Raw genomic sequence first — 20,135 nt, forward strand, 5'->3', positions numbered from 1 at the left:
GTCAATTGAAATATATGTCACTTGCCTTGTTTCTAATGTTTGCACGCCAGTGAAAAATTTCTACACATGCCAGCAATGTATTGCAAACAACACTTTCTAATGCCTACTATGAATAACACACTTACTTGGTAGTAACTAAATTATAGAAGATAAGTAAAATCAGCACATTCTTTTCATCCTAAAAATAATGCATTTGTTTTTATAAAATATTTACACTCAATCATAGCCAAATTAACCCGGGGGTAGCTACTAATACTATCAATAAATTTGCAAAAGAGGATCATAGTATAGTTATGCCATATGACCAATATATTGTCTTCCATCGATGCTTTTCTAGATACTCACAGGGTTAAAGCCAAAAATTAAGAACTCTAGATGCAAATATATGTTCATAAGGTAAGTATGAGGTAGCACACAGTAACTTCCCAATACTTATATTCACATCCCTCCTTCGGTGTTCCTATGCACAGCCCACTGAGGTAGATGACTGTGCCATAGTACATTACCAGTATTAGCTGTTACTACACATATATGAATGAAATACAGCCCAATCACATGCATCACAAACAGTTAAAAACCGTAAGCTCCAAATATGTGACTAAAAACTAATGAAACTATTTAATAACATAAGCTCTATGGTATATGTAGATGAAGAATACAACCTACCCATCAAATCCCTGTAGTTCGCATTCTTTGAGTAGTGACAGGGCATGCCCTTCATATTCTGTTACTATATTAGAGGAGAGAGAGAAAAAAGAAACACGTAAAAGTTTTAAATGAATGATCTACACTTTTTAACTTGGTTTGGCAAAATAATATGCTAAACATATGGTCAGGTCGTAAAGCAAGATTTATTCTTGAATATTTACATTTTAATCATGGCAAGGAGGATTAAGTGTTACTTGCCCAATGTGTTTTATAGTTTTATGTAAAAGAGGGTCATATATTTATTCCAACTACATAAGTCATTTGGGGATATCCCATTAGATAATTTATCTTGGTGCCTGTCAGTTTAGTGTTCCCTAAATAAGACACATTTCCTTTAAATCAGAAGCCTAGGAGCAGCAGTATTTTGAAAATAAGGCATATTAGCTGGCATCAGATAGTCAATGTTAAATCGCTTTGGCAACCTTACATGAATAAATTACTTGAAAGGTTAGTGTAAGATTTACATACTAGAAGAATGTGTGTCTGGAACTGCTAGACTAAAAAGAGGAGGAGTTGGATGTGAAAATGTGAAGCCAAGCCAACGCCAATGATAACAGACCCAACGCCAAGGAGGGTGGCGCGCGGGCCCACCAGAGCCCAGATTCTCCGAGGAAATGAATCTGTCACTCCCTATCGCTGCCTCTCCAGTCCTGATGCCCTGCACAGTGTTGCAAATGCCAGTGAAGGCAGGATAAACTGGCACACTGCAGATGGCACCACGCGGTCCAACCGCATTTAGCATTTTCTGGGGCAGCTCTGCCAGAAGAGACAGCCCAGCTGTATCCACCCATCAAAGATTTCTGCTGACTGAGATGACACTGCAGATGGATTTTTTGTGTAAGAATGTGCATCATTATATGCGAGATTACATTAATCTTTCATGCCTGTCTGTCCCTGCTGCCAGCATGGTTCAAGCTTTTCCTACAATGTTTTTAGATATTGTTAAAAATTATTAGTCTTGGTGTCTAAAAGAATCATTCTGCACCCAGCAGCATTACATTGTAATTTTCCCACAGCTTATTCAAATGCTGTTAACATTCACAGGAATATAACTTCCCTATTAAATTCTATTTAACAGAAAGTGACAAGAAAACAGAATATAAAATATCAACATTAATAAACAGGTTATCATCCATGACTGTGTGCTGATCATTCATCTGTAACTTCAGTAAGTAGCTGCAACCTTAAAAGCAAAATAATAAAGTATCTTACAAATACACATTAAGAATAATTAAGGGTATTAGGGAAGAAATATTTATGCTAAGAGTCAGTTTATCAAGTCTCGGTTTTATTCCAAAGATTGCTTTGGTAAAGCTTTCCACATCCAAAATAAAATTAGCCTTAAAAATGTCTTCTGGTTAAATGATATTTCTACTTACCAAAAAATCTGAAATAATAGCCTATTTCTTCCTTTCACCTTGCAGGGGAAATGTGTATGTGTGCACATGCTAAGTTGCTTCAGTCGTGTCTGACTCTATTCGACCTTACAAACTGCCGCCCACCAGGGAATCTCCAGGCAAGGATATTGGAGTGGGTTGCCATGCCCTCCTCCAGGGGATCTTTCCAACCCAGGGATCGAACACATGTCTCCTGAAATGGCAGGCAGATTCTTTACTATGGAACCACCTGGGAAGCCCCATTCAGGAGTAGAAGGAATCAAAACATGTATTTATACAGGATATTATGGGCTCTGGAAGCAGAAAGAGCCAGATTCAAATCACTCCAAATAAACAACAACATGGGCTGCCAGGAAGCTGCAGTATCACAAGAAAGCGACTAGCCTCTTCTTTCAACTACATTCCTTTGACAATCTGACTGACACCTCTCTTATATAGGAAATTTGGAGTTTTCATTGTTTACAACTCTTTGAACACACAGTTCCCACTGCTGGGATCCCTATACACCTCAACCTTCAGTTGAAATATTACTTCTTCAGAAAGACAATATTGGAGAAAAGTAATGTCCTGAGGTTGATATTGATTGGTGGTAAGGAAACAGGCTAAAGTTAAATCAGATGAGCTTTGATTCTAACATAAAAGAAACATTTCTTGGTTTGGTGAGAAAAGTCTGTAATGGGGTAAGATACTGAAATGCCATTTTCTTTCCTGTCTCGTAGGCACTTCAAACTTAGTAAGTTAAAGTAGCAGCCATCATTCTCACCTTCAAATACACTGCCTCTCCATTACATCATTCTTTCTAGTGTTCCATCATCCATTCCTCACTACCCAAGACAGGAAATGTCTTCTCTCTAGAGTATCCCTTTCTTTCACTCTCTGCAACCACTCTATGCCCAAAGCCAGTTGTTTCTGCCTTTTAATTATGCTGCCGCATTCCAGCATTCCTCAAGCTGATGCCCTAGACCCAGTCACCACAATTTCTAATGTGCAAACTACATCAGCCTTCCCTCCAGTCTCCCTCTATTTACCCACTCTAGCCAGAATGATATTTCTTAAGCATATGTTTGATCACACCTCTTCCCTACATAAACTCCACTGATGACTATTCATTGTCTGCAGGGATAAATTCCAACTCCCTAAGTGATATCCTAGTATTAGAAATGGATTGGTCATGTATATCCATCATTATTCAAGGGATAATAAAAAGAACTTTTCGCCCATAATTCTCTCTCTCTAGCTGGATCTGATTTGCGAACATTTACGATACAGATTTTTGTTAACATGTAGGTATAATAGGGAGGGAGTAATGCCTCAGCTGACTAGCATCTTTTTAACAGTTTTATCAGATCACCTAGCTTTCTGCTGGGTGAAATCAGGAGAAATAGGAGGTATCTCCATGGAAGGGAAGGCTTCAAATAGAGATATCAAGAGCCAAAGGGAAAGAATCCAAAGAAATTTGGTAAAAGTGTCAAAAGTTAAACACATGATCCCAGAAGGAGGGAAAAAAGTGACAATAAACCCTACATTCTTGACAGCTCTGCGCAGGGTCAGACAGGAGATAAAATTATCTGGTGACAAAGCACTCCCATGGGTCCTGAGCTGGCAGAGATCAAAGCTACATTCAGAGAAGTGTCTTTGACCATGATAATGATGATGAACATAAGAAGGCCTAGGAGCTGTGTGACTACAAAGATTGACTGAAGAAAATGGAACTGCCCGTCTTGAACAAGTGAGATCAAGGGAGCACATGATATCTGTTTTCAAATACCTCAAAGACTGCACACACAAGATGGGACACACTTATTTCATTTATTTTGTACGGTGGCGCTAGTGGTGAAGAACCCGCCTGCCAATACAGGAGACATAAGAGACACGGGTTTGATCCTCGGGTCGGGAAGATTCCCCTGAAGGAGAGCATGGCAACCCACTGCAGTATTCTTGCCTAGGGAATCCCCATGGACAGAGGAGCCTGGCAGGCTACATCCACAGGGTCGCAAAGAGTTGGACAGAACTGAAGCAAGTTAGCAGGCACAAGAGATAAACATCAACAAGGAAAGTCACAAGGAGGCAAACATTAGCTCACAAGTTCTTGCAGTTTACATTTCCCACAGACATTTGGCAAAGGGTCAAGTAGGTTTGCAGTCCAGCTAATACTCTTATTCAACGTGCTAGGTGACTTTGGACTACAGCAGCCCAGAAGAAAGAGCACCTGTTAGTAAGTGAGGACAAAGGACGTGCCTTTTGCTATTATGTACAGGGGCACAGCGACTCTGAACTCCAGATGAGAATGCCCATCAGTATTGCCCAGCAGCAGCGCGCACTGACTCCACCACATGATGCCCAGGCCCAGGCTGTGGAGTGCCCCAGGAGTGACACTTCTTCCGCTAGGAATGCCGCACTCCTGCACTCCACCATAGGAGAGAAATTGAACTAGATGGCCTCCACAGTTCTTCCCAGTTTAATTTCTCGGCTGCCTTGACTTGTTAAATCTCACTGTTCTATGAGTTATCCTAGGATGTCCAGAATTCCTCTCACACCTTTAATAGTGTAATTCTTAAAGTCTGCTCTGCTTTGAGAGGAAGAGAAAGAAATGGTATCATATGCCAGAACGGGCTTTCCACTCTTGCTTTTTGATTCATGTATCAAGTTATTAGGAATAAATAACTCTTTTTTAAGGTTCTTCCAGTTCTTCTGATAGGATTATTAGATAAGATACCGCATTGAAAGTAGCAGCAGAGGGGAGATGCTCCTTTAGCTCAACTATTTCAAAAGATGCCCATCTATACTTAGAAGGAATTAGACTTTCAGCACTAACCAAAATGAAATGAATATACTATCATTAATGTGGTGAGAATCTTTTTTTTTTAAAACAGGAAGTCTGTACCTTTTGACACCCCTCAACCCTTTCTCCCCCACCACCAAACCTCTGGAAATCTGTTCTCTGTATCTACATGTTCTGATTTGTTTGCTTGGGGGAACTTTTAAAAATATTCCACATATAAGTGGGATCATACAGCTTTTGACTTATTTCACTTACCACAGTATCCTTAGGGTCCTTTTGTATTTCCCCAAATGGCAAGATTTCCTTCTTTTCTATGGCTGAAAAGTATTCTGTGGTATGGCATGTACGTGTGTATGTGTGTATACACACACACACACACACACACACACATTTTCTGTATCCATTCATCAATTAATGAACACTTAGGCTGATTACATGTCTTGGCTATTGTAATGAAAATAAAATGTAATGAAAAATAAAAACAAATACATACAAATGGGAACCTAATTAAACCTAAAAGCTTTTTCATAGCAAAGAGAACTATAAACAAGATGAAAAGACAACCATCAGAATGAGACAAAATATTTGCAAATGAAGCAAGTGACAAGGGATTAATTTCCAAAATATACAAACAGCTCATGCAGCTTAATACCAGAAAACAAAGAACTCGGTCAAAAAATGGGCAAAAGACCTAAACAGACATTTCTCCAAGAAGACATACAGATGGCCAACAGGCACATAAAAAGATATTCAGCATCACTAATTAGAGAAAGTGAAAGTGAAGTCGCTCAGTCATGTCCAACTCTTTGCGACCCCATGGACTGTAGCCCACCAGGCTCCTCCATCCATGCGTATCAAAACTACAGTGAGGTGTCACCTCACTCTGGTCATCATAAAAATATCTACAAACAATAAATGCTGGAGAGAGTGTGGAGAAAAGGGAACCCTCGAACATTGTGGGTAGCAATGTAAATTGATACAGCCACTATGGAGAACACTACAAAGGTTTCTTAGAAAACTAACAATAAAACTACCATATGACCCAGCAATCCCACTCCTGGGCATATACCCAGAGAAAACCATAATTCCAAAAGATACATGTGCCCCAGCGGTCACTGCAGCACTATTTACAATAGCCAGAACATGGAAGTGACCTAAATGTCCATCAACAGAGGAATGGATAAAGATGTTGTACATATATACAATGGAATATTATTTATCCATAAAAAAGAACAAAATTGTGCCATTTGAAGAGATGTGGATGGGCCTAGAGACTATCACACAGGGTGAAGAAAGTCAGAAAGAGAAGAATAAATATCGTATGTTAATGCATATATGTGGGATCTACAAAAATGGTACAGATGAACCTTCTTGTAAAACACGAACAGACACACAATATCGAGAACAAATGTACGGACACCAAGGGAGAAAGGGGAGTGCGATAAACTGGGAGACTGACATATATCCACTTCTACGTATAAAACAAATACTAATGAGAACCCACTGTGGAGCACAAGGAACTCTATTCAGAGCTCTGTGGTGACCTGAATGAGAAGAAAATCCATAAAAGAGGGGTTATATGTACCCATGTAGCTGATTCACCTTGCTGTACAGCAGAAGCTAACACTACATTGTAAAGCAATTATACTCCAATAAAATTTTTTTGAAAGAAATAGTGCTGTAATGCATATGGGAGTACAGATATCTTTTGAGTCAGTGTTTTTGCTTCCTTTGGCTAAATACCCAGAAGTGTGGAATTGCTGGAGCATATGGTCCATGTGTGTGTGTTCAGTCATGTCTGACTCTTTGTGACCCTATGGACTGTAGCCCACTAGGCTCCTCTGTCCATGGGATTTTTCAGGCAAGAATACTGGAGCTGGTTGCCATTTCCTCCTCCAGGGGATCTTCCCAACCCAGGGACTGAACCTGCATCTTCCGCATTGGCAGGTGGATTCTTTACCACTGAGCCACCTCGGAAGCCCTTATGATGAATACATCTTGCTACAAGTTTTACATCATGCCTCGTTATACAGCACTCTCTTAATGAATTCATCATCATATAGAATTTATCACATAATTCATAGTCCATTTGGAGTCAGTGGTGCACAGAACATATATTAAAACAATGGTCACACTGGACATGCAGAAAATTTGTACTGTTTTACTCTTTCATAAAAGATACTTTTTAAAAGTGTGAGTTGAATCTTATTACATAATTTATGAAAGTAAAATATGCCACATTATGACCATGTTTCTATAGCACTTTACAATATACAAGGTAGTTTTAAATACACAACCTTATTCAAACTAAAAAATTATACAGTGAGATAGGCAGGATAAAATTTTTCAGATAGCCTCATGTTTATTGTGTCTTTCACATAAAATAGGAAACATTTTAAAAATATAAATATGAAGCCAATATACATACCCAAATGGTTTCATAAGCAAAAGATGTAATTTTATAATTTTGCCTGCAGCAGGTGTGTTAGGCAGCTAATAATTAGCCATTCTGCACAAATACATAAATAAATTCTAAATTTGCATTTATGTAATATTCTAATTTTATGTCAAACTAAATATAATATTTGATAACATTTAAATTTTAGGGGAAAAAGCTTCTAGACATAATATTTTTCTCTCCAATACGATTATTAAAAAGGAAAGCACATTCTTTCCATTTCCTCTACCTTAGTTCAAGCCTCGTAGGCTGGTTTTCTTTCCTCCAATGTCTCCCTCATGTTTTCTGATCTTTATCCTGATGACGTAATCATCTTTGCTAAACTAAATTGCAACACCATGATAAAAAAATGTGCAGCACCGTGGGATCAACGCACAAACAGTAAACCCCAATTGTAGCACTAAAGATTTGTCCTTACTCTGGACTCAGACTTCCTCTTGTGCGCCTTGTTGGGAGCCTTCCCAACTTCATTTCAGGTGCCCTCAGCCTTTAGGAGAAGGGGGTCCCACTGCATCTCCTAGGAAGGGTCTTGCCGCCTAAGAAAGTGCTCCCGGTACAGCATACATAATACATTAGGACAGTCAAATTAATAAGAAAAAATTTTAATCCTCATTCAGGGTTAAAACATGTTGAATCTCTCCCATATGCACACCTCTTCCCATCCCACTAGGTTTCAATGAAGAAGAACCAAATTCATTGGCAACCATTTTACAGTGATGGAAAGGACCATATTTAAGATGAAGCCAAGGTTAATGAAAGAAATACCTAAATACTATGGGCACAGCGCACATAGGCACACCCATCCATCAAATCATGAGATGTAGGTTTTAAACCTTATTTACATTGTGAGGCTCATCTGCTTTGGTTGTAGCTGAGCAAAGCCAGGTCACTCTGGGCACCTTCCTCGGGAACTTACAACTGGGACTAGGAGATTCCAAGTGCATTCTAGTCTTGTATCCTGAGTAGGCTTATGCAACACTCTTCATCAATTAAAATTCACCACACATTTATATTATCTGTTTAGTGTAAATAGAAACTGCTGCTGCTGCTGCTAAGTCACTTCAGTTGTGTCCGACTCTGCGCGACCCCAAAGACAGCAGCCCACCAGGCTCCCCCGTCCCTGGGATTCTCCAGGCAAGAACATGGGAGTGGGCTACCTAAAAGTAAAACCAGCCAAACTGAGGGTATGATTAACGACAGCATCAATCCTCCTGACCTCATCCCCTTGGGAAAAATAAGAGTCTCTAAGAAATCAAAGCAGCTCCCTGGTGGTCTAGTGGCTAGGATTCAGTGCTTTCACCGCCGCGGCTGGGGTTCAATTTCTGGTTACAGAAATCTTTGGGCTTCCCTCATAGCTCATAGTTGGTAAAGAATCTGCCTGCAATGCAGGAGACCCAGGTTAGATTCCTGGGTTGGGAAGATCCTCTGGAGAAGGAAATGGCAACCCGCTCCAGTATTCTCGCCTGGAGAATCCCATGGATGAGGAGCCTAGCAGGCTACAGTCCATGGGATCACAAGAGTTGGACACAACCTAGTGACTAAACCATCACTGCCAAGCAATAAAGGAATTTGGTCACCAAATTTTAACAGCTGAAAGAATTTTATATCTTCTTTCTATGAACTTCAGCATTAGCAAATTTCTGTTTTCCTGCACACAAACCTAAGCACCTCTCTTGTTTTAGACAATGATTTCAAGCTGCTGGCTTCTCCAAATTCATCTAAATCAGCTGTTAAGTGCTGAGTTTTGACCCAACCAGCAGGGGTCAGAGTCAGAACAAAAACCACTTAATGAAGGATTTCATGGAAGACATCTAACATTTAAGTGAGCAAAAATCAATCACTGCTGAACTGCAGAGATAATGTACAAATAGCCAGCATCTCAGTGAAGTACTAAAACATGTGCAGCCCCCTTAAATATGACATCTAATAACTTCTAAAGTCTGAAAAAGGTCTAAAGAGACAATAGTGATACTCTAATAAAAAATAATACAATTGAAACAAAATAACTGAATTATAATCCTGTAGCTGGCTGCAGTAAATTATCAAAGCACATAAGCAAGCTTTAGATATTACAAGTAGTTTCCTAAATTTGACTCAAGAACAAACTCAAGGTTATCTTGCTTCCTCAAGTATGATTTTTTTTTTAAAGGCAAAATTATGTTCTGAAAATACTTACTTGTTACATCAGTCTTTATTCCCGCAATCTTCAACAGTGGTTCAACCTTTTCATAATAGACCTGAGTAGCTTCCTTTTTGTGGCTTTGGGGGTTAAGGAGTATTTTTAACGACTTTGGTCTGTTTGAAAATCCTAAGAGGAAAATATGAAGACAGAAATTATAAACTCTGTGTCAGCACTTTTTTCTTTCCCTTTAAACCACACACTAAAGCCAGTTAGAATGTGATACACCTATTTAATTAGTATTCGCTATTTTTATTTGAAATCCTGGCAAGAGCTTTCCTGAATACAGCATTATTTTCAAACATTTCACATTCCCTAGCAATGAAATAGGAATCTCTCTCTTAAAGTTAAGTCCTGAGTTATAACAAAGCATTTTTAACCTATGAAGGAAGGTGTGAATGAAAACAACTTTGTGAATATTAGATGATTTTTATGTATACTTACCAAATCACCAATAATAGTGAATATATCCAATGTTTCTTAAGCACCTGTTTCTGGGTGGGGGGGCGGGGGAAGCAATAGACTGTAACAAATAGGAAAGCCCATTTCCTCTCCTTGGATAAATATGCTCATTATTGGAACTGGGTATTCCAGTGACCCCAGGGCTGACCTGCTGGTGAGCTCAGAGTGGAGGATTCGGGGCTAGGTCAGGGCCAGCTCCAGAGCAATGCATGCTGGGAGCTAAAAAGAGGGCTTAGGTCAGAGTTCAAACCTGAAAGAGGGCCGGAGGGAAAGAACTCTTCCCCGGGGAACTGGAAAAGCAACGTCTCTCAGCGGGATCGGGGGATATGGTGCTGCCTCACAGTTGGAGCTGAGATTTGATACTACAATTTTCTGGGCTTGCAAGATGCTTATCACTTAGAGCCCTGTTGGAGCAGGTGCAAAGCAAATTTTCTGTTGTTAGGAAGGGGCAAGAGGGGACAGAGGAGCCAGAGGAAAGCTGACGACTATTTCCTTCATGGTAAGCTGCTCTCACTGGGCCATGCTTCAAGGTTAGAAAAGCAGTTACTAGCATCCATTTTTAATGAAACTGTTACAAAAGCCAAAAGAAAAATGCCCATTACACTCATGTCAGTTTTGGGGCCTCCAGCAGAGACAATATTTTCTTACCATAATTGATATAATAAAAAATGTTCAACGAATCACACTGTTTGAATTCAGGGAGAGTCTTGGCTGAGGACCGGACAGGACGATGCTGAACTCCTTGTTTTTCTGTAATTGGCTGTGGGCTCCTATTCTGCTGAGAGGTCTCTGCCAATCTGCTAACTATACAGTCTTGAAACCTCAAACTCCTTTCCCCCCTCTTTTCAATCAATTCCTACATTCAAATGAGTGCCCCGATTTGCGTGGTGATACCTGTTTGCTTCCATGCCTCTGCCCTTCCTGGCCGTCTCTCTCCGGCTACTTACAGGTGTCTTGCAGCATCCCCCTTCCACTGCATCCTCAGACCTTCTAGCTCCCAGCAGCCCTGCACTGGTTCAAAGCTCCAGGGCCTATCTCTGCCTGAGGAGCAAGCCTGAACCCCTGAAAATGACATCCAGAACCTTCCCCAACCAGCTCCAACCTATCCTCTCTCCTTCCTTTCACACAGATTCAAGAAATACTTATTGAGCATTTGTACTGAGTACAGGGAAGAGGGGAGGTGATTCATACGTGGCTCATGCTTCAAAGGGGGAAGACGAATCCACAAACAGAAACGGTACAGGACAGAACAGATCTGTTAACACAGAGGCACAAAGTGACCTAGGAGTGCAGAGAGGAGGGTCTTATTAAAGATCTGTAAAAGGGCTTCCGGAGAAGGTAGCATCTGAGTAAGGCTCTGGGCTCACGCTGCTGTTTTCCACCACTTGCAGTTCCCTCCTGCCTCACACCTCATCCTCTCCCTTCCCCCAAACAGCAAAAGGAGGGCCAGGAAGAAAATACCATGGCGTGAGACCCGCACAGAAAATGCTAGAGGCAAACTGAGCACAGAGGGCTTTCTGTTTCAGCCCAGCTTCCCCTTCATGATCTCGACCACTGGATTACTTGCTGAACACCAGGCCTGTCCAGTCTCCCTCCATTCAGGCTCCCCTTCCACTCCGCCTCATCCCCAACCCTGCGGAAAGGCGACCACTTTTCCATAGCTCACTTCAAACACCACTTCTTCACTGACGCCTCTCCTGATCACCAACAGATTCACCTCTCAGGCTTCCTACTCCTAAGTTATCTATCCTCTGTCCGTCTGTTATCTATTTTTTATATCATTTGTACAAAAATCTCAGATGAAAGACTCAGTGTCTCAGGATTCCCACTGGCCAAACCTGGGGTAACATAAAATGGAATAAAGACAGTAACATACCATACATACTATGGGGCACAATTTACAACAGCTAGAACATGGAAACAACCTAGATGTCCATCGACAGATGAATGGATAAAGAAGTTGTGGTACATATACACAATGGAATATTACTCAGCCATGAACAGGAACATATTTGAGTCAGTTCTAATGAGGTGTATGAACCTAGAGCCTATTATACAGTGAGGTAAGTCAGAAAGAGAAAGAGAAAGATTGTATACTAACACATATATACAGAATCTAGAAAGATGGTACTGAAGAATTTATTTGCAGGGCAGCAATGGGGCTTCCCTGGTGGCTCAGAGGTTAAAGCGTCTGCCTGCAATGCAGGAGACCTGGGTTTGATCCCTGGGTTGGGAAGATTCCCCTGGAGAAGGAAATGGCACCCCACTCCAGTATTCTTGCCTGGAGAATCCCATGGACAGAGGAGCCTGGTGGGCTACAGTCCACGGGGTCGCAAAGAGTCGGACACGACTGAGGGACTTCACTTTCACTTTCTTTCACTTTCAATGGAGAAACAGACATAAGAGAACAGACTTATGGACACGGGGAGAGGATGAGATGTATATAGAGAGAAACATGGAAACTCATATTACCATATGTAAAATAGATAGCCAACAGGAATTTGCTGTATCTCTCAGGAAACTCAAACAGGGGCTCTGTATTAACCTGGAGAGGTGGGGCGGGGAGGAAGACAGGAAGGAGGTTCAAGCGGGAGAGGATATATGTATACCTATAGCTGATTCATGTTGAGGTCTGAAAGAAAACAACAAAATTCTTAAAAGCAATTATCCTTCAATTAAAAAAATAAATTTAAATTAAAAAAACCCAGGAACCATGTTTCTTTAAAAACAACAACACTAAATACACACACAAAGAAAGAAGGAAAAACCATCTTATAGAAGAAAAACAATAAATATAGAAAAATTAAAGAGTTAGAAAATCAATATTTTTGACCATTATAATAATGATGGATCTAAGCAAGAATCAGCAATGGATGCTAAAACCATCAGTAATGACAGTCAGTTGTGGAACAATATATTTACTTATTCTTAAACTCTGTCCCTCCCTATCCTTCTATTTACAGAAGATAAAGAGGATATTTACAGCAGGGAAAACTGGCAGACACCTCCTCAGTCAAGCAAAGTTAACAACACTCTGAGTGATACAGACAGACACACGTGTCTCATGTATGCCAGGCACAGCACTAAGACACGCAACCTGTGTGGGACTTCTGCCCCGAGTGCATAATGTGCACCTGATATGATGAAACACTCAAACCCAAGTGGAAGGGTATTCTCAAAATACCTGCCTTAGACTTCTCAACGCTGCCAAGACTATGAAAGACAAAAGCTGGAGAACTGTTCCAGATTAAAGGAGTCTGAAGAGACAGCAACAAAATGAGGTATGTGATTCTGGATCAGGTCAAAACAAAACTGCCATGGGCAGTATTCGTGTCCTTAGGAAAGGCTAAGCAGATCAATCTAAGGCTCACTTTTACTAAAACGTGACAAGGACTAGAAACTTGTTCTCACCTCCAGACGGTCCAGACTAAGATCTAGTTAAATTTCCCCTTACCTGGTATTTTTGTTAGAATACTCTCATTTCTCCGGCAGTAACAGACCCAGTAAGAAAGGTGTCTAATCACCAGATGGGAGTGCCCAAATGCTGTCATACAAACCAACTTTTCTTCCCCCCTCCCTCTTCCTATATCATGACTGTGAAGGAATAAACATTCATGGAAATGAAAAACAGTCATTTCGGCTTGTGAGGATAAGCACATTCTAGCTCAAGGCTTGTAGACTTTAAATGTAAATATATAAAAGTACATGCTCTACAGCCCTTCCAATCTTTGTGACACAAACCTAAGGCAGGAAAGGGGCTAAATTTTTTTTAAAGACTTTCTAAAAGGATTTAAGCAAAATAGGTTTATTTTAAGCCTCAGTTAATAATAGTAATGAAAAGTAAATTAATCAGAAATGTCCTTAGGCATTCTGGTCAATCAAGGGGTTTTTAAATACATTTCAACAAAGCTGATTTTTTTTTTTTAACCAGATCATGTATTCATTTTCTCATTTCTCTTTTTCTTTCAGATGAACTTAATATGATGTCTATGAAGCTAAAGTCTAAGTATACATGAATTAGGTAGCAATTTGATATCAAAATTTAGAAATCAGAATGGAGATTTCTACCCAATAAAGCAGGACTTTTTAATGTCCTTAAGAGACATAACTGCAAAGGTCCCAACCATCTCTCCATCCACGCTCCTTCCTCAAGCCTCCTCCTATTCCATTCATTTTCTTGAATTCCTACGTGCCTTCTGCCACAGTGCCCTTGCACCTGCTCTCCCCACGAGCTGCCCACCTGCACCATCTGCCACCGTAGCCACTTTGCTCAGGTAACCTCTTCTTTTGTTTTGATCTTGCCTCAGTTATCACTTTCTGGGGAAAGCAGGAAAGCCTATCATGACCTCCTTGGCTTGGTGACTTCAGCTAGGTCATCTCCCCCTTATCATTTATTCTCACAAATCAATGTACTTCCCAATCTTGATTATTATATACCATTGTAACTTTACATCTATTTATTAGTTACTCTTCCATATTAGGCTGGAAACTCTCTTGGTCTGTCTCCAAGATTTTGCTCATGAAGAATCATTCCACAGGGCAAAATAAAGTAGTGTCTGGAGGTGAAGAGAGTGGGGGATGGTGTCAGGCTAGTGGGTACCCAGAGAGGGCCTTAGAGGGATGAAAGTCTAGTTGATGAAGGACTTCAGGCAGCAATACCGTGTGTGAAAGATAAAAGCTGTGTGCAGCAGTTAAGACTGGAGAGCACAGTGGTGTTGGGAGGAATCTTACCCCAAGCACATAGAGCCCTACGGATTTTGTCCTTCCTCCAGTCAAAGCCAAAGTCAGGGAAGAAGTAAAGTCGCTACAGGTGTTCCAAAGCCTCTTTCCTGCTGAGTTAACCATCCAGTGTTGGAGTCTGAATCCAGGTCTAAGGCACTTGGTTACACTCTTCACCAAGTGGCCTCAATACAAATGTCTCTGTATTGGAGAACCACACACACAGTAGTTTTCTGTACAGATTAAAACACACACATTGTACTCTGTGAATTCAAAATCTCATTAGTTACCCAGTTCTCTTCCTGAGAGACAACTACTGGCACTACTGAGAATCTATTCTGTGCACATATGAAAATGTATGTATATGTTCAGTGACTTTTTACATAGATGGCAGCATCCCCACCTATTATTCGGTGCCTTGCTTTTCCTTTTACAATATTTTGGAGATGATTCCATACCACTATAGAGTGCCATCTTAGTTTATCTAGAGCTTCTTAGTTTTCTTCGTATGAACCTCAATTGAATTAACTAGTTCCCTGGGGATAGGTATTGAGGTTGTTTCCAATCTTCCTTTATTGCAAATAATGCTGCAATAAATGTCATTTTGCATCTGTTTACGGAAAACCGCAGATCAAAACTCTAGAAGGAGAATCACTAGATCAAAGAATATGTACCCTTGAGAGTGTATACTGCCAAATTAGTTGCCATAGAAACAATTCAGAGTTGTGACAAAAAAAAAAAGTAAAAGTAATTGATCTTAAACCTTGGCTCCTCCATATACCAAACTGTGTGACTTTGGGTTATTGTCTAACTTCTCTGTTCTTCAGTTTCCTCATCTGTAATAGGGGCTAATAAGAGTACCATTCACAAAAGGTACATGTGATGATTAAATAAGTGAATATAAAGTACTTAGGAAAGTGCATGACACACAGTACTCAGTTCACCTTTTATTTTTACTACCAATTTACACCACCAGGAACTTAGACAGTCTGTTTTCTTACACCCTTGTAAACCTGCATATTTTCAATTTTTTTGATCTTTGATAATCTGAAGGATAAAAAACTGCATATCACTCTAATTTCAATTTACATTTCTCTTATAAGGGAGGGGGGGTGAGAAACATTGAAAATGTTTAACAGCCGCTTTTATTTTTCCATGAGCTATCAGTTTATATCATTAGCCAATCTTTAAAAAGAATCTTTGTATTCTTTGACATGTTAATTATAGTAGTGCTCCATACAGTAAGAAAAATCAACCTTTTGTTGATGGATTACAAATATTTTCCCCAGTGTGTCATTTAGTGATTTTCATTTTATTTATGCTGTTTTCTTTGTTAAAAGTTTTCATTTTTATGTGCCTATATTTGAATATATCACTTCTTTTATAGCTTCTGGGTTTTGTGTCATATTTAAAAACTCCCTTTGTGATAAAAAAATATCCTCTATTTTTCTAATAAGTTGATGGTCTCAATTTCATATTTTATGAAAGCTGACCATAACTTTTTCCCAAATTGCTATCTATCTATTCCCAACATCATTCATGACATAATCCATCTTTCTCCCACAGATTTCAAATGCCACTTTTTTTATATATTAGGTTTCTGGATGTGTTTGAATGTAATCTAAGTGTCTAAGTGTTATGATACTGATTCATGTCAGTATCGTAACATTTTAAATATCATAGTTTCATAACACGACTGAATAGCTGGTACAGCTGGTCTCTCTTTACTATTTTTAAGAATTTCTATGTCTATTTTTACACATGATCTTTAAAATCAGTTTGTCTAGTATGAAAAATTCTACTGGCATTTTATTGAGATTATATTAAATATAAATTATCTTAAGGACAATAACACTTTTTGAGATCCAGTCTTTCTTTACAGAAACAAGGTATGCTTTTCCATTTTAAGTTTTCTGTGTCCCTTAGTGCCATGTTAAACGTTTGTCAGATGAATGCTGAACAAGTCTACGTTTTTCATCTTTTTTGTTACTGCCATCAATATGTTTCCAACTCCCATTTCTTTACCGAATATTAACACCAAATATCAAAACTATTTATTTCTACACCTAGCACTTAATTTTCTCATTGTTCATCATAGATTTCCTTTTATTCTCTTTGATTTTTCAAGCTAATAGTTATTTCACATTCAAATGATGGTAATTTCACTTTTCCCTTTCCAACTGGCAAACAAATTCATTTTTTCTCTACTCTACTTGCATTGGTTGGTTTCACCAGAAGAATGTGACTAACAGTGCTGATGAAGAATACTCTTGTTAGTTCCAGAGCTCAGTGGGACTCCTTCACATATTTCTTCATGTTGGCTTTAAAATAAGATGTACACTCATTATCAGAGAAATGCAAATCAAAACCACAATGAGGTATTATCTCATGCCAGTCAGAAGAGCTGTCATCAAAAAGCCTACAAACAATAAATGCTGGAGAGGGTGTGGAAAAAAGGGAACCTTCTTACAATGTTGGTGGGAATGCAAACTGGTACAGCCACTATGGAGAACAGCATGGAGATTCCTTTAAAAACTGGGACTAGAACTGCCATATGACCCAGCAATCCCACTGCTGGGCATACACACCAAGGAAACCAGAATTAAAGAGACACATGTACCCCAATGTTCATTGCAGCACTGTTTATAATAGCCAGGACATGGATGCAACCTAGATGTCCATCAGCAGATGAATGGATAAGAAAGCTGTGGTATACATACACAATGGAGTATTACTCAGCCATTAAAAAGAATACATTTGAATCAGTTCTAACGAGATGGCTGAAACTAGAGCCAATTATACAGAGTGAAGTAAGCCAGAAAGACAAATACTGTATATTGACGCATATACGTAGAATTTAGAAAGATGGTAACTGATCCTGCAGGGCAGCAAAGGAGACACAGGTGTAAAGAACAGACTTTTGGACTCTGTGGGAGAAGGAGAGGGTGGGATGATTTGAGTGAATAGCATTGGAACACATATATTACCATATGTAAAATAGATAGCCAATGTGAATATGATGCCAGGCACCCAAAGCCAGTGTTCTGTGATAACCTGGAGGGATAAGAGGGGGAGGGAGGTAGGACAGGGCTCAGGATGGATGGGACATATGTATAGCTATAGCTGATTCATGTTGGTGCATGGTGAAAATCATCAAGATATTGTAAAGTAATTATCCTTCAATTAAAATAAATTAATTTAAAATAAAATGAGATGTATATGGCTCAGATGGTAAAGAATCCACCTGTAATGAGGGAGAGCTGGGTTTGATCCCTGGGTTGGGAGGATCCCCTGGAGGAGGGCATGGAAACCCACTCCAGTATTCTTGCCTGGAGAATCCCCATGGACAGAGGAGTCTGGCAAGCTACAGCCCATGGGGTCGCAAAGAGTCGGACACAACTGAGCAACTAAGCACACATATTTATCATGCTCATAACACAGCCATCTCTCCTTATTTTATTAAGGGTTTCTTGACACTCATACGTAAAAGCAATCTATATTTTTCCTCTTTTGGACTTCATTGTCACATGTTGGTATTAATTCCATGCAAGCTCTATAATAAAATCTGGGAGTTTTCATTTTTTTCCTGTGCTCCAGAATAGTTTAAATAATATTGAAGTTTCTTATTCCTTAAAGGTATGGCACATAGTCATCTGAAAATGTCAGAGTTGGTGGGGTTTTTTTGTTTTGGGTTTTTTTTTTTTTAGAAGTAACAAAAAATTTCTACTTCTTTGGTTGTAATTCATCTGTTTACATTTCCTCTACCTCCTGGAGTCAGTTTGGCCATTTTTACTTTCCTGGACTATGTGTTTATTCATTTCATCCTGCTCCTAAGTGGCAGTCCAGGTTGCCTGCCGGTTTCCAGATGTGGTCCTCCTATTGAGTAGCAGAAATAACACTATTTCCCCGGATAATCAGAACTGATCACCTTTACCAGCAAAGCAACTGCATTATTATTATTTTTTCATTTGCTGGTTCAGTCATATGGTCCAATAATGTGACCAGGTAGTGTCAATGTCCAGTTCAATTGAACCATTATCATTTTCCCCTATGGAAGTATTCTTCTAAACTAAAAACTCTAAATCAGCAGAGTTCAAAGTCCTAGAGACTGGAAGCAAAAAACACTATCACTGGGAAACAAGGTGAAGAAGAGAGATGACACTTACCTTCACTCACTCACTGGTCCACAGGCCTATGTATTCTGTTTATGGAACGAAAAACTGCTTTACTATCACAAGATTTAGCCTCCCAAGTGGAAGACAATATAATAAAATAGGAAACGTGGTAAGACCAGTGAATTCCATACTGTTCAGCCAATTGATTTACTTTTCTTGATGCGAATGAGTTTCGTGATCAAAAGCAGTATTGTATAAGGTGTAAATTCACTGAACAAGGTATTTAGGAGAGTCATCAATGGTAGTCCTGGCAGAAACACGGTGGACAATAAATCCAAATCCATACAAAATATAAGCACTGGTAGCAAAGAGGCCAAGACACTGACCTTTCACAAAAGAGAGGATTCAATGTATCAATCTCCCATCAAGTGGTGGACTGGTTGCTCTGGGATGTCCAGGGCTCAAGGCTGATCTGTTTGCAAGCAGAGTGCTCAATAAAATGGTGGTAATCAACTCAGCCTTAGTGGATATACGTGCTTACTGCTAAATCCCTATATGTTTCCCCTTCCTGCCTTAAGGCCACTTTGTTTATATGTTCACTGTGCAAGCCTACATGTGCTCTGAAAAGATGCTGACACACATCTATAGAACGCAGCATCTTGCCTATCTGGTTATTTCCTCTTCTAGAACAAATTTTCCTCGGTAAGCATTTACATAAAACATAAATCTCACATCTGCTCTTATGCTGTGAAAGTCATTCATACACTTTTAGTTTATTACACCTGTCACCAGCCTTGCAAATGTTTACTTCCAACTATTTGGCCAAGCTCTTAACCACTGATCATGCACTGAGACATTCATCTCTCTGGCCATCACTCCATAACAACTTATATCAACCAAAGTTCTGACCACCAGAAGGATCTCCCTTCCCTACTATCTTTTAAGAACACTTTCAGGTGGGGTTGTAACACTTCAGGACGTCACTTCTATCATACCATGCAGAGCTGTCTCTGAACTGTCTCTGAACATTTATTTCCCTTAGTCAATTGGTCAGAGAAGACATCTCACGAGGCCAAATATGTGGGGTGGGGGAGGAATGGGGAAAGCAAAGCAGCAACAGCTGTAGGCCACCAGCATAGCCGATGCACTAGAACCTTCTCCTCTAGCCTTTTAATAACACTATCTGTACAAAACAGCTTTCTTTTTAAAATAACTAGAGTATTTTTGTTATGAGTCAACCAAACTTTGATCAATACAAATGTTTACTAGACATCTCAAGTTTAACGCTTTCAAAACTAAAATTCTGCTTTTTCCC

The 20,135-nt window shown here is 39.6% G+C and overlaps 1 protein-coding gene across 1 annotated transcript in view; it reads right to left on the bottom strand.

The window, feature by feature from the left end:
- CERKL (ceramide kinase like) overlaps positions 1-20,135 on the bottom strand; it is a 128,909-nt gene that overhangs the window by 27,812 nt on the left and 80,962 nt on the right. The window contains exons 3-4 of the mRNA XM_018065351.1: positions 9,522-9,653; positions 667-730 (exon numbers count right to left, since the gene is read on the bottom strand). Coding sequence (XP_017920840.1) covers positions 667-730; positions 9,522-9,653 — 196 coding nt within the window. The remainder of the gene's footprint in view (positions 1-666; positions 731-9,521; positions 9,654-20,135) is intronic.

This window comes from Capra hircus, chromosome 2, assembly GCF_001704415.2.
Source record: "Capra hircus breed San Clemente chromosome 2, ASM170441v1, whole genome shotgun sequence".
NCBI lineage: Eukaryota > Metazoa > Chordata > Mammalia > Artiodactyla > Bovidae > Capra > Capra hircus.